Below are 15546 nucleotides of genomic sequence, written 5' to 3'. Positions count from 1 at the left end.
GACTGGTGTAGATGGGACATAGCAGAATATGGATAGACCAGGCTACAAAAATAAGAAACTGCCATACTTGTATTTAAGTTATTTTTCCTTTAATAATTAAAACTAATTTTAAGTTTTGCATGCACTAGCTACTAGTGAAGGGTATCTCTTTTTAAGAAAAGTTTGACTTCTAGGGCTGCTAGTTGACTTTTGCTGATTGCCAACAAAATTCCAGTTATCATGATTTCCAATCATTTAGGATTACTCTTTCTTTTCTTGTTGCTGTCAGCCAAAATTCTGTGAAGCTGCAGACCATTCCCACTGAGCTGCTCTGTGTTTGCCAAGAACCTTGTAAATGAGACAGCCTTAGAATGCTGTCTGCCTGCCATGGTACAGAACCAGAGGACCCCTTTGGATTTTCCCTGTGATCTCTGAATAGTTTCTGAACTGATTTGATCTTATGTTTCTCAGAACATCTTAGAATTGATATGACCGTTCTAAAAAAAAACAAATCTAAATCTTCCCCTTCGTGGCAGTACCTCACTTAAACCAGACTGAGTAATTTTCCTTTTTGTTACCAGTATAACTTGAGTAACTTGGGATTTTAGATCATTCAGCACTGTGGATTTCTGCTATCTTTACAATACCATCTTTGACTGTCTTCAGGATGCTCCATTCATCAAAATATTCTTCTTGAGATAGCAAACTTAAGTGTAATTTTTATATCCATTTTCCCAAACTCCTTAGTGATTCATCAAGTTTCTGTATCTTTCTGCTACTGTTGCATTAGTCAGAGCCATCAGGACAGTGTGAGAGGAATCTAGCAGTGCATTTCCTTTTGGCATCCATTAAAAAGGTGCCACTTGGCTTTCTCTTCTTTTTCCTTGCTTAATGGAAAGGTAATATGAAAACCTCTAAACCAGTGGATCCTAAGCATCCTTATGATGAGTCATTAGGATAGATTCAAGAAATGGATTCTAGGCATTTTTTCAGAAATCTTTCTGTTTTTCAGAATTTAAAGACTGATGTCTCTGGTATGAATTCAAAGTTCCATGATTTTCTTGCAGGCTGAATTGCAGAGGAATTACATTATTCTCACTAAAATCAGCAACCTGCACCTAATTGAAACATAGTAGAATAAAGGTGATGTGACTATATGCAACTTGTGCTTTGCCTTACAGATTTTTAAACTTGGAACCCTATAGTTTTTGCAGGAAATACACATTAATAATTGTAAGCATTTAAAATACTACACATCAGGATCAAATCAAACCAAGGCAGGTTTTCATTAAACAACTGTTTTCTAAACACATGCTTATGTCTTATTCTGTATATTGATTTTTTTTGTCTTTTTAAGTCAGTCATAAATCACTGACATGACAAAAAAAATAGCAATTCATGGGGTGAGCTCGTGACTTCTTCCCTTCTACATTAAATGATAGGCACCTATGGGGACGTGCTGGGGTGATATCTCAGAAGGAGTACGAGTGGAGGTTCCAAACACTGACTGCAGCCTTCCTACCAAAGTCTTCTGGATAGCTGGAATTGTAAAATTAGCAGGTGAATATATACTAGTTTAAATTATTAAAATAATCACAATCACTGAGTGAAGGGAGCTAATAATTTAGTCAGTGATTACCTGGTTAGTGGAATGTTGTTCTTTTTGTCAGAGCTGTGTCAATAGGTTGCATGTTTTAGCACTGTCACTATGTATTATTGTTTTACAGTGTCTTCAGTGAAGCTTGGGAATGTGTGGGGTTTTTATCTTACCTAGGAGTACAGTAAAAGCAGAATGTGCAGAATGTGGATATAGTGCAGAATGAGGATACAGAAAATAGTTTAATAGCAAGCCAGTAAGCCTTGTCATACAAACCACTTGGTTAAAAGGTAACTAAGATATGAAAAATCAGATATTGCAGGTGGTTAATTTTGTCTTCCTGCATATAACTTCTAAGGATTTACAGTTCAAGAATTAGAATTAAAACTTGACTTACATGGTAGTACATGCATGTTTATCAAAGTAATTCATTCTGTGCAATAATGTCAATGCAGAAATGAGCCATAAGAATAACATGCTATAAAAAATCATATTCTAGAAAATCCGATGTAATATAGATTGTACATAGTAAAGAAATATGAATACTTTATAATCTTGCTTAATTTGGGGTTTTTAATTGCTTTCTTTCAGGCTACAATGCTCTGTTAAGATATGAAGGCTTCGAAAACGATTCAAATCTTGACTTCTGGTGCAACATTTGTGGGTCTGACATCCACCCAGTTGGTTGGTGTGCAACCAGTGGGAAGCCCCTAGTCCCTCCTCGAAGTATGTAAATAGTAGTCTTACTTATTGATATAAAAGTCTGTCTTTATTAAACTAAATTTGCTTATGGTCCAGATATCAAAGTTTTTTTTTACCATAGCAGCTGTTTTCAACAGTTATTAATAAATCATTTTAACTTTTGGAAAAATAAGGACTTGACTGATGCTGAAAGTGTTTCTTGGAGTAGCCCATCTGATGCAACTTAAAGTTTTTAAGATGAAGGTGGAAGCAATTAGCTGATCAGTGATATGAACATGCACTGATTTTATTTATATTTTGTTATGAAATTTTCCCTGACATACCCTTAAACTTACTCTTGGGTAGCATTCATTCTCTGAAGTTTTTTGTCATTATTGTCATCCAGGCCTTTTAACAGTCATCTGAGATTTCTTCTTTACATATTCCAAACTCTAATATTGTCTCTAATTGACACAATTAAAAATCAGTGGCTTATTTTTTCCCCTTCATTTGCAACAGCCATCCAACACAAATACACAAACTGGAAAGCTTTTCTAGTGAAACGACTTACTGGTGCCAAAACACTTCCTCCTGACTTTTCTCAGAAGGTAAGGCTGATGCAATATCAATGATGTACTGTAAACAAAATTGCAGCACAGTGTGAAGAACTCAAGTATTTTACAATGGCACATAACCCTCTTTTGTAGTGAAGATGATACAGTAGTTTCTTCCCTTAAATACAGTTTCCCTTTCTGGTCTCCATTTATGTCCACACTTTTCAGTATGTATTTGGAAAACTGCTTCCTCTAGCAGAAAGGAGTTTTTCTTTAAAAAATAGTTATTCAATTTTAATTTTAAAATTCCCTCATTAAAAAAGAAAAACAGTGCTAATAAGCTTCCCTGTGATACACAAGAAAAATGAGAACTTATTTTTCTAACTTGGGAATGATTTTTAACATGCACTATTTCAAGAAACTGAACAAAAGGTGCTAATGTAGCCCATACCTTGGTGCAATAAAGTATGTACTTTTAAATGTTAGTATTTTACATTTGCTCTGGACTAGATTTTTTTGCTGTCTTTAAGTCATGTCTGTGTGTAGTATAGTGTGCTATGAATTTACTTACTAGTATTGTGAGATGGTACAAAGCTTTTATTAGGAATATGAGACTTATTTGTTGTATTACACTGCATCAAATGTTTAAAAAATAGCAAGCAGAAAAATCCTTTCTTTGCTTTTTCATTTTTTGGTAAAAAATAAGCTCAGTTGGAAGCCAAATTAAATTTTCAAGATCTCAACACCTTGAAGAGTTCATAATGGAAATGACAAGTAATAGATACTGATTTTTAAACACAATGTATTGTCACAAGGCAGATTGACATCTGCTTCCATATTCCTTCTTTTTGGTATATTACGAAGGAATAAGTTTGTGAGTGGTCAGCTTTAATTATGTTGACTTCTTTTCCATGCTTTTTAAAACAAAGTATTTTTGAAGTGCTGTATTTTGAGTGAATGACAATGCTTGTTTTCAGTTAAAATTCTTCCTTAATATAATTATACCCATTGTTAACAATTGAAGAGACTTTCATTAAATCAATGGAAAATTTCTGTAACCTATGCAAGAATTGTATTAGGGGCTGTACTTGAGACAATTAAAGCACTATAGGTTCTGTTCTCAGTTTTCTGAAACATTTCATTTTCCCCATTTGCAGTGAAATATAAATAATCTGTGTTGTTGTTTTTGCAGTTGGATTAACAAGTGTTTGAATTAAATGAATAGTGCATTGTTACCGTGCTGTGATAGCAGAAGACATGACTAAGGAAAACCAGGGTATATTCTTACAGATTTTTTTTTTCCTTGTTACTTTAAGGTGTCTGAGAGCATGCAGTATCCATTCAAAACTTCCATGAGAGTAGAAGTTGTTGATAAAACACACCTTTGTCGGACAAGGGTGGCAGTTGTAGAAAGTGTCATTGGGGGACGGTTAAGATTGGTGTATGAAGAAAGTGAAGACAAAACTGATGACTTCTGGTGCCATATGTACAGTCCACTCATTCATCACATTGGTTGGTCTCGAAGTATAGGACACAGATTCAAAAGATCTGGTAAGCTGCTGGTGGGTTTTTGGGAGTATTGACTTGTAGAAGTCTGAGTTAAGCAGATGAGATTGTGTTCTAGAGGCACTTCATGGATTGTGTCATCCAGATTTTTGTGGTAGTCTTATTACAAACTGTGGGCTTCCTATGCCAGTGCTTACATTTTACTAGTGAACATATTCACAGAAACATACTGTCTGCTCTATTAACAAAACTTCTTGATAATGTGTGTTATTATTCCTTGTAGATATTACCAAGAAACAGGATGGACATTTTGATGCGCCCCCACATTTATTTATGAAGGTGAGTTTGCTAGCAAGAACACTCTTCTTAGAGTTGATATGAGGGTTTTTTTAGTTCCCAACATGCTTAAAACAGACCTGAAGCTATATTTAAGCCCCAGAAATACATTCCCAGGACAAGCATCACTTCTTTTTATTCAAACACTTACCTAATTTGGCCTGTTTGACATAAGCAGAGATGATAGAGCTGGTATTTTAATCTGTTCTTTTGGTGGTGTAGGGGATGTTTTGTTCCAGGTTTACTGGATTCTTAGCTTCTGGTGCTGTTATGTGATTCTTTAGGTAAAAGAGGTTGATGCAGCTGGAGAATGGTTTAAAGAAGGAATGAAATTAGAAGCTATAGACCCTTTAAACCTTTCGGCAATATGTGTAGCAACTATTAGAAAGGTAAGAAAACAAATTTGCATTTTGGGAAGGTACATAGGATTCCTGGTTTTCACTCACCTTTATTCAGGTTTGAAACGAAAAGCTCCAAAACAAAATAAATACAATTCATTCACACAGGGAGTGTTTATGGAATATGTATAGTAACTTTATATACGACCACTAGGAAAAATAATGCTTTTTCTTTTTTTTCTTTTTTAGTTTTTACTTTAGTATCTGGAAATTCAGCCTTACCTTTAAACTAAATAGTATTTTGGTGAGATTAATTTGCAGGATGATTCAAATTATACCAATTTTTTTGCAACTGTTCAAAGGGAAACCACCCTCCTTACTTAGAGAAGTCTATAAAGACATTTATGAATGTTCTTTTTTCCTAGCTTGATGGAGAGGGATCTCATCCGTGTGAAATCTGATTTTAAAAGAGGAAGAGAACATAAAAATGTGCTCGGCAGAATTGCATTACCTTACCAATGAGGAATGTGGTTGTGATTTTAAGTCTTTTTTTCTTAATAATAGTGTGCAGAACATGGTAGCAACTAAATAGTAGACAATTATAACACTTTAGAAGTAGAACTGATGTTCACAAGAAAAAAAAATAGAGATCAGAGAAAGGAAGCGTTCATCTCATAACTTGGCAGTTAACAAAGGCACATTTGACAATATTGCACATGGTCTTGGAGACAGGTATGCTTTGGGCTTTTTTGTTTTGTTATAACTGAATGTCCTTCTAAGTGTACTTCCATTATTATTAAGTTACTTTTCACTCTTTTACACATGGCATGCTTTCTTTCTAGCCTTATCACAGAGTTAAAGGTATTTAATGTAAAATTTTGTTTTTCTTTACAAAGGTTTTAGCAGATGGCTATCTTATGATTGGGATTGATGGCTCAGAAGCAGCAGATGGGTCTGATTGGTTTTGTTACCATGCCACTTCCCCTTCTATTTTCCCTGTTGGTTTCTGTGAAATTAACATGATTGAACTAACTCCACCCAGAGGTACATATGGAATTCTGACCACATTTTCTTTTGAATATTTTTCAGTGATATTGTATGTGCCATATGCTTTGTTTCTTAATTCAGTCTACAAAATTCATGTCACTTTTTAGGACTATCAAATCTGAAACCATCCAACAGCATAACTTGAAATCAATCTAAAAAAAAAGATAACGAACTTTTCATTTAGCAAAAAGTCAAATTGAACATCTGATGAATTATCTGGCTAAAATAAGTTGCTTTTGCTCTCAGAAATTGAGGATAGCCTCTAGTTCATTAGTATATTCCAAAAGTGAATGAGAACTATGTTGGTCACTGAAAGGACTGTTTAGAATGTCATCACTTGGGAAGTCCTGGCCACCAAAAGGAATAATGAACATTGTGAACAATCTCAGACCTGGGCTAATTCACAGTGATTCCAGTTAATTTGTTGGAGAACATGCACAACTTTGAAGAAGCAGCCATTAGAACTGTGGGCTGTGTAATCCCTTCTGTGAGAAAGAGCTATCTGTCCACACTAGCTCATATGCCTACAGAAGACATTGCTTTCATGTTTTCAATGTCTAGCAATTGATGAAGAAGATGGTAACTAGCTGTGTAACTGCAGATATGAATGGTTCTCACTTATCTCATCCTTGCAGTCTTCTACTTGTATTTATTGAATAATTTTTTTGGCTAATAACTTCAAAGACAGTGTAATGCAACATGAAGAAAATAATTTCACATCAGTTTCATTATTGCACACTGATGAATCTGTCATCTTTGAGTATGTGGAAAGTGCAGTTGGACAGATTTCCCATTATTTTTCAGAAAGCTCATTATGTGAATTTATTGCCTAGAACTTCACTGCTGCAGTCACCCCTCAAAAATGTGGTGCAAGAGTCCCTTGCACTAGGAAACATTTTTGTGGGAGGAAAAAGCATGCGTGTCAATGCATACCAAACAATTTAGAAATAAATACATTAAGCTGATGATACAGAATAGGAGAGAAACCTCCCTTCTCTGATGTACCTTCTCTTCAAATACCCCTATATGATAGTATGTGACTTTTCAGTGTGTCAGCACACTTATGATGCTTCTGTGTTTCTTCTATCATGGCAACCTTATTCTTTATCTCCATATATACTTTCTCTTTTATTGCAGTTTTCTGTAGTAGTTCTGTATCAGCCACTGAGAGGCAATTATAAATCACACATGCAATAATCTAAAAGTCATTTGAAAGAGGAATTAACAGGAGTAAAATACAGAATGTAATTCGCATTAGTGTATTTAATAGGATCAAAGTGATCAAAGCTTCTTAGCTCTTATGAGAGGTGTGTTTTACTTTGCAAATCATGGGCTTAAAAATGGACAGGTTTTGAGCTGTCTACTCTTATCAGGACTACAAGCACATTTCTCTGGTGTGTATGGTGACAAGTTATTTGAATGACTTGCATACAAATAGATTTGTCTGCCAGAAGAACTGTGTGTTAACAAGAGAAGTATTAATATGCAAAACTGATAGATTGCTACCCTTAGTAACTGTTAGCTCTCCAGCCACATCTCTTTATGTAGATACTACATACCTAACGTGAACATTATTTTCCTAGTTACTCTTAGAGAACTTAAGTTGTTTTGACATAATTTGACTGGATAAGCTCATTCCTTCCAAACATCTTCATCTCTTGTTGCAATCAGTGGAAGGATGGAGATGCTCAGACACCTTCAAGAGTGGGGTTGAAAACTGTGCTGTGAATGTTGGCTACCTGATGAGTCTGGCTCTGAAATTCTGAGAGCTGTGGGAGCTCTTTACTCTCACTTAGATGAGATCCAGCTGTATCCTGTAGCTTCCCATGCCATGCCTACTGTGCTGTCATTTTTTTCAGACTGTCCCTCACTGCAGAGTACCACAAAGAAACCTTTCTTCAGCTACAGTCTGAGAATTATTTGCTTATGCAGTTGAAGTTTTCCATAGTAAAAAATAGTCCTGCATGTGTTATGTCTGTTCAGTAGATGAACAAAAGCAACATTTATCTGAGTGATTTTCCTTCCCTTCATGACAGCTTTAGAAAAGAAATCTTAAACTAGAAAAAATCTTGTATTTTCCAGATGATTGCCATTTTTAGCCTTATTTAAACTTTAAAATATCCATGCTGGTTCTTACCACTCTGTTCCTTGCAATTCAGGTGTTTCAGTAGTGGAGCTCTTTCCCCCCAGGAAAGACACTGGATATGCTTGATGATGTGATCTGGTTTGGGTCATTTGTAGGGGCATTGTAGAGATCAAGGATGTGTGCAGACAGAAAGCTTCAAGTATGAACGATGAACCTTAACAATAAATGACACTTTCTATATTATCCAGAGATTCATTCATCTTGTTTGTTGCAATGGGCAGTGTCCAGATGACTCTCTTGTCTCTTAGACCAAAGCTCAGAGAGTGGAAGTTTCTGATGTTAATGTTTTGCTTCTTTGTGGTCTTTTTAGCCCTAACACAGTGCCAATATATTGTTTTTGTTGTGTTCTTGTGCATGAAGTTTGCAGTTGACAATTGAAAATATTGTTTAAAATTCACAGGTTATGCAAAGCTACCTTTCAAATGGTTTGACTACCTCAGGGAAAGTGACTCAATAGCAGCACCTGTAAAGCTCTTCAATAAGGTAATAAACAACATACACATGTATTTAAACTGTAATTAGTATTATCACTAATTTTCAGTCCATGGAATTGACCCATTTAATTTTTTGTTAAGCTAAAACAACAGAATTTTTAGTAATAGGAACCATTTGAATATATTAAACTTTGAATATTTCTGAAATGCTAAATAAAAACAGGGGTATGGGAAACTTCATAAATGATATTTAGTGGTTCCCTATATGAAGCTGACTGAAATATTTATTTCAGTGCTGTGCTTAAACCACCTGAATTAACATGTTTATTTACTGATGTTTTCCCTGTTTGTGTTGGCTTTTCCAGGAAGTTCCAAACCATGGGTTTCATGTTGGGATGAAACTGGAGGCTGTTGATCTGATGGAACCTCGCCTGGTATGTGTGGCCACAGTAACCCGGATCATCCATCGCCTTTTGAGGATCCACTTTGATGGCTGGGAAGATGAATATGATCAGTGGGTGGATTGTGAGTCCCCAGACCTCTATCCAGTGGGGTGGTGTCAGCTAACTGGGTATCAACTACAGCCTCCAGCACCACAATGTAAGTTTCTGGTTTGGATCTCATCTAACAGTTCCTTTCTGCTCCTTGTTCCCGGAGGATGATTTTCCTGACTTCATCCTGTTAGGTCACCAGGTATAACAGAAACAGAACAAACTAAAGCACCTCTGAGTGTTTCTGTGGCTACTTTATTATGTTTAATGCCAGATTATGCTTATTTGGTCCAGGAAAAAAGCCTGTTCTTCATCAGTTCTGTATAATATCAGTGTGAATTTAAATTGCTTTAAGATTACTCTGCATACTGAATTCGATGGATCTCAGTATGTGCATAGCTATTCATGTGCAGAAGTACTTATGCAAGAAGGCTGTGTTTTATTTAGTGCATCAAAATTTGTCCTGTCAGGTCAAGTTATACAACAGTAATTGATATCTATTTTAGAACTGTTTGTTGTTTACTGGGGGGATAATAGTAGTTATGTTTAGTTTAAGGGGAGGCTTTTCCACAATACAGACATTCTGCCTTTGTTCAGTCACTAAATTCTGTACCTGTGTAGCAGCTTTGACACATTTCATAGAATCATAGAATTGGCTGGGTTGGAAGGGACCTCAGAGATCATCAAGTCCAACCCTTGAACCACCGTTGCAGTTCCCAGCCCATGGCACTGAGTGCCACATCCAGTCTCTTTTGAAATATCTCCAGGGATGGAGAATCCACTACTTCCCTGGGCAGCCCATTCCAATGCCTGATCACCCTCTCCATAAAGAAATTTTTCTAGTATCCAACCTAAACTTCCCCTGGCACAACTTGAGACCCTGCCCTCTTGTCTTGCTGAGAGTTGCCTGGGAAAAGAGCCCAACCCCCCCTGGCTCCAACCTCCTTTCAGGGAGTTGTAGAGAGTGATGAGGTCTCCCTTGAGCCTCCTCTTCTTTAGGCTGAACAGCCCCAGCTCCCTCAGCCTCTCCTCATAGGGTCTGTGCTCGAGTCCCTTCACCAGCCCAGTTGCCTCCTTTGGACCTGCTCCAGGACCTCGATATCCTTCCTGAACTGAGGGGCCCAGAACTGGACACAGGACTCGAAGTGTGGCCTCACCAGGGCTGAAAGTGTTTTTCAAAAATATTAAACTTTTAATTTTGAATTCTTATTTTTTGCAGCATCAAGAGATAGCCAGTCAAGTTCATCAAAACAGAAGAAAAAAGCTAAATCGCAGCAGTACAAGGGACATAAGAAAAGTGGGTGACAAAGTAGTGTTTGCACTTTTCCTCTTGCTTAAAAAGTTCATGGTCTCTCCCTAAGTCTTTAATCTATTTGGAAATCTTTGTGTGTAATCAGGTGTTAATGCTTAAACGTGCAGTATATGCCATAAAAGGAACTTTTTCATTGAGAATGACCATTTTTTGTAAATTGCAACAGGGCTTATGCTGCTAATGGTCTATGTGAATTGTAGGTGTACAACTGTTGCAATCTTTGGGATTCAATATTTTAGTTAAATAATAAATTTGGCTAAGTAAAGTGATTCATGGATTGTAAATGGCCAACATTGAATCTTATCTTTACTTTTGTAAAGACTAAATAGGCAGCAGATGGCAAACAAGAGTAAATTTGTGTTAATTTGAGCAACAGTCATTATTATTCCTGTAAACATGTTCAGTTACCTTCTTAAACTAGTGTTTTAAAACACTAATTTCTTCACAAAACCCTGTAGAAAATATATTATTGCAAGTCATTTGTTCAAAAATGTTAATTTTAGAGCATAACTTATGATCAGAAAGCATCTGTGTTCTGTGGGATATTGAAGGTTAAATGAAGAATCACTAAAATGCAGAATATAAGGAAAGGGGAAATCTGTGATTCGACACCAATTCAAATATTATTAAGAATATTTAAGAAAAACTGGTACTTACTTTGAATTTATACATCTTTAATGTTCATCTTTTATTTTTAGTGACTTCATTGCAGCTGAAGGAGGAGTTGCTAGATGGAGAAGAGTATAGCTTCCTTCAAGGAGCATCTGATCAGGAAAGCAATGGATCTGCCAGTTACTACATCAAACAAGAACCTTAAGGCAGCTCAAAGTGAGGAGCAGAGTATTGGTGATAGGAGAAGAGCCTTTCTCCAAGACTGACTGATGTTGTTCCCACTTGGATGGTGCACTTCAGGTGACTGTACCTGGGGCACTTTGCTAACTGTAGACGAGTTAGACTCAGTTCAGAACTTTTTGGAAGGGCGGGGAAACTATTTTAGTGAAAAAGATTTTTCAATTTATTAAAAACAAAAACGGACACTTTTGTGTTGTATTTGAAGCTTTTGGAAGAATTTTGTAATATTTTCAAGTTCAGATTTATTGTGCATTGTTAACAAGAACTGAAATTCTAATTTTTTTGTAAGATTAAAGTTTAATTAGCATGACTGTGGGAAGCAGTTGGAGGAAGATGTAGTTGCAAATACAAGTGAACTGTCATAACAAATGAACCTTTTTGGTACTAGTTGGGAGACTTGGACTCTTATGAACTGCACTGGTCACTCCTCTGTTTTTTGGGTTTTTTATTGTGAAAATAAGGCATTCAAGCTGTAATTTAGAGGCATAAATTGTATGTGAAAGGTAGTCCTGTAAAGCTCTACTCAGTGAGTAGCCCCAGTTGCAATGGAGCCATCACCTGAGGAAGATTTTAACTTTTTGAGATGTTTTTATTTAGTTTAAAACACCTTTTTTATATAAGATTTAAAAAAAAAAAAAAAAAAAAAAGTGTTCATTAGGGTCTGATTGAGTGTCCATCAATATCAGTAGCCTTGTCTCCACTGAGTGCAGTGGGCGTCGGGTTGGGACTGCAAAGCCTCTTGTCTGTACATGAATGTCTGTAGTCTTGGAATGCTTCAGCAATCGTTTACAGAGCCCTATGCCAAACTGGAACTTCCCTCATTTGGAAGATGAGTTTTAGCTAACAATTTAGACTAAAGAAGAGACTTTAGTGAGGACAGTACCTCAGGCCTCCCTTGGTAGTAGGAAGGAACTCCTGAGTATTCTTTGGATTTTGCTTTCCATTCAGAAAGGCCTACATGTTCCTTACCATTTTAAATATTTATTTTTGAGCATTTAAACCCAATGTTCCACGTGGTTTCAGGTGAGCTAAAAGGAGCCATACATTGTGAATTTAAAAAAGGAGTTCAGTTCTGCACAGCCTGCAATATTCTTTTCATGCTGCAATAGTGTCGTATAGAAGTTGAGACTTGAGCAGTATATAAATCATATACTGTTTGCTATATCATTCATAAACTGGATTTGCTTACTGCCTGGAAACCTTGTGTCTCACTTCAAATCCTCTTGGCCCCAGCTGCCTAACTGTCCAGTTTTTTTCAAAGCCAAGTCATGTAAAAGGATGAAAACTACCAGTAAAACACAATGTATTTTAGCACAAGCTATTAGCAATTTGGATTTTATTTTTTTTTTATTTCTGTATTTTCAAACTTTGTACATTTCTGTAAATCATGTCATTCATGGAGCTGATGACTAAAGTGCTTAATCACCCCTGCAGAGCTGTGACTGGAAAAATGTGCATCAAGAGCTTTAGCTTTTACCAGTAAGGTTCATTAACTAAACTCTCAGGAATTAACTGCATATGTTCTATAAGTGCTTCTGGGTCTAAGCCGGTCCCCTTCAGAGCAGTACAATGATAATCTGACTCTTGACCATAAATTAGGGCTTAAAAAAAATTATTAACATGTGTTCCTACAGCCTAAGAAATGCTATAAGGATTAGCAACCCACAGAGCCCCAGGAGACAATTTTTATATATTGTTGTTTGAGCTTAAAAACCACAGTGCATAGAAAGTTGAAAACCAGCAATTTGATTATTTTCTAAAATCTTGCTCTATCTTTGGGTACATAGTATTGGTAATATGCACAGGTTTACCTCATTCTATGCAAGAGGGGTTAATTATGTAAAGTTTTGTATTTACTACTGGAAGTATAAAACGTCCTGTATAGTGTAGGAATGTCTGGAAATCTTTTCTCCCTTACTGGTAAAATTTTCTTAATGACCCCTTTTTAAGAGCAGCTTCTTACAGTGACAGAATCTGGTTATCAGATTATAAGTATCTGTAGCTTCAGATGGTAAAGACATTTTAGCTCTCTAAAACAGCCATAAAAAGGACTTTGTCAGGCTTGGTAGACTTCAAATACCTTCTCAGATTCTGACCTATCCATGACATTTCTTTTGAACAGCCTGGATTTGGAGAAGCAGGATTAGAGACCATTCATTGTAGTGACACTTTGAGCCTTGATTTTTTTTTTTTTTTTTTTTTTTCCTGTGTTCTCCATTTAACATGTTGTAAAATCCAGCTCTGCGACCACTGATCTGGTTTGGTAAGTACAGCATTAATGATTTTTTATTTTTATTTCTTTAACACCAACAATTTGTAGATTGCCCCTGTCATCTGGAACAAGGTTGGCACAATCTTGTTTTCTTCTTTCATCAGTAGCTTCTGACTTAAGTAGAAAACCTGTTGCATTAATTTGTGTTTCATAATGTGAAAATCTGGGCTAGTAATGAGCAAGGGATATTGCCTTGTCACTGCCTGATTTCTGAGTTAGTCTTCAAATGTCAAGAGGGAAAAACCAACACTTAAGCTGAACATCTTGTGTTGGAGAAATGTAAGAGTAGGATTTGAAGTCTGTCAGTCTATATAAATGTTCTTTAAAAGTTGGTATGTTATTAAACACTAAAGTATGTGAGTTGACTTGCATTTTACAGGTTCACACATGACATCAGTAGGAGTTGTGTGTTGGGATTCATGGGTGAAATTACTCATTTGTTTCTGAATTCCAAATATACCTAAATCGTGTCATTGTCAAGTACAGTGAAATCTGTGCTAAGCAAACCACATAAAGAACTGACATCACTTGCTGAGGAGATGTTTAATAACACCTGGGAAAACTCCAGCAGTATTTAGAGAATGGTCTCTTCCAAGAGTGGGTTGTTACCTGCTGGCTGTGCTGTCCTTAGTAAGGCTTCATTGTATTTGTAAAGCATTCATTAGCAGCCCTTGGAATTTTTACCTTCATTTTACTCTAAGCTGTGTTACTTGGCTGAAAGAGCAGCAAAGTGTTGGACTTCTGACATCTTCAGTGGGGTCAAACTAATTTCAGTATTTGGCATAGCAGATTTTTATAACCATAAGGTAGCACAATTTATGTACCTTACTTTGCAGCTGCCCTTCCTTTTATTACTCAAGATCTTTCTGCTGATCTTTGATTTTTATGTTAGTTTAAATACAACTCTTTAACCTTTTCCTTGCTGCATCTGAGGAAAGCTAAAGCAGTTATCAATTCCTTGTTCTACGGATACTAACACGGGTTTCAGTGTTTGTTTGTTTTTTTTATTGTTGTTTTAAGTGATGTGAATACCCTCTCCCGTCAATATTTGTACGATGGTGCTAATATATTTGGTAACAATCCTTTATTGGGAAGGGATTTTAAAAAACTGTGATTTAAACTGAATTTTTCTTCCTTTTGATTTTCATATTTAAAAGAAGAAGCCACAGCCATTTATACAAGAAAGGCATCAGCTTTGGCCCCTGGGAAAACGTTGGGGCGGGAATCAAACTTAAACAACTGGGTTTTTACATCATTTCTGTATGTATTTGATATATTGATCAATATCTGTACAAATTTAATCTTTTATTTTCTTGACAATTTGTGTGGTCAATGAGAAAGTATTTAAAGCTTTCTCATGCTGTGTACATAACCAAGTGAAAAAATGCTTTTGGAGAAATTAATGTTACTTTCATTTTTACGAGACTGCAGATTTTCAGCATGGATGTGAGAAGCATTAAAATTATAACTTTGTGTACAAGATGAAAATAATTCACTAAATTTGCCTTTTTTTACACAAAATAAAAATTATAAAAGGTCTGTTTATGGTGGTTGTTCTGTTTAAAAGGCATGTGCATTACATTGCCTCTGTCCTAAGGGAATGCAGAATAAAATACCCACTATCTGGAAAACCGATTTTAAGTAAGGGGATACATCAGTCTGAGCAAAAAGCTCTGGGCACAAAACAATACAACATGGTGGCATGAGATAAATTAGTGCAGCACTTTGGTGTTTCACAGTTGGTATTAATAAGTTTTGTGGAGGGAGGGAAACTTTGTCACAGGGTTGTGCTACATTTTAATGCTGGTTCAGTTCTGTTACCTTGGAGGGAGCTCCCCCATCCCTTCAGCTCTCCCTCTGCAAGGGGCTTTAGCACTGCAACTGTAACCTGTTCCAGGAGCCTCCAAAGCAGCCTTGCAAGGAACAAAAGTCACTGCATTTATTTTTGGGGACATTCAGGGACATGGGTGCTAACCATTCCTCCTCCAGGGGGAAAATACT

General features: G+C 36.3%; 1 protein-coding gene across 6 annotated transcripts in view; it reads left to right on the top strand.

The window, feature by feature from the left end:
- MBTD1 (mbt domain containing 1) overlaps positions 1 to 15085 on the top strand; it is a 28473-nt gene extending 13388 nt beyond the window's left edge. For all 6 annotated transcript variants that reach the window (XM_030461877.1, XM_030461876.1, XM_030461875.1 and 3 more), the window contains 11 exons: positions 1422 to 1539; positions 2168 to 2302; positions 2777 to 2865; positions 4128 to 4362; positions 4601 to 4656; positions 4938 to 5042; positions 5888 to 6035; positions 8585 to 8667; positions 8984 to 9218; positions 10329 to 10406; positions 11120 to 15085. In XM_030461877.1, coding sequence (XP_030317737.1) covers positions 1422 to 1539; positions 2168 to 2302; positions 2777 to 2865; positions 4128 to 4362; positions 4601 to 4656; positions 4938 to 5042; positions 5888 to 6035; positions 8585 to 8667; positions 8984 to 9218; positions 10329 to 10406; positions 11120 to 11238 — 1401 coding nt within the window. In that variant the 3' untranslated portion in view covers positions 11239 to 15085. The remainder of the gene's footprint in view (positions 1 to 1421; positions 1540 to 2167; positions 2303 to 2776; positions 2866 to 4127; positions 4363 to 4600; positions 4657 to 4937; positions 5043 to 5887; positions 6036 to 8584; positions 8668 to 8983; positions 9219 to 10328; positions 10407 to 11119) is intronic.
- The last annotated feature ends 461 nt before the right edge of the window (positions 15086 to 15546 follow it).

Source organism: Calypte anna, chromosome 18 (genome assembly GCF_003957555.1).
Source record: "Calypte anna isolate BGI_N300 chromosome 18, bCalAnn1_v1.p, whole genome shotgun sequence".
NCBI lineage: Eukaryota > Metazoa > Chordata > Aves > Apodiformes > Trochilidae > Calypte > Calypte anna.
This window is presented reverse-complemented; position numbering and strand designations above follow the sequence as displayed.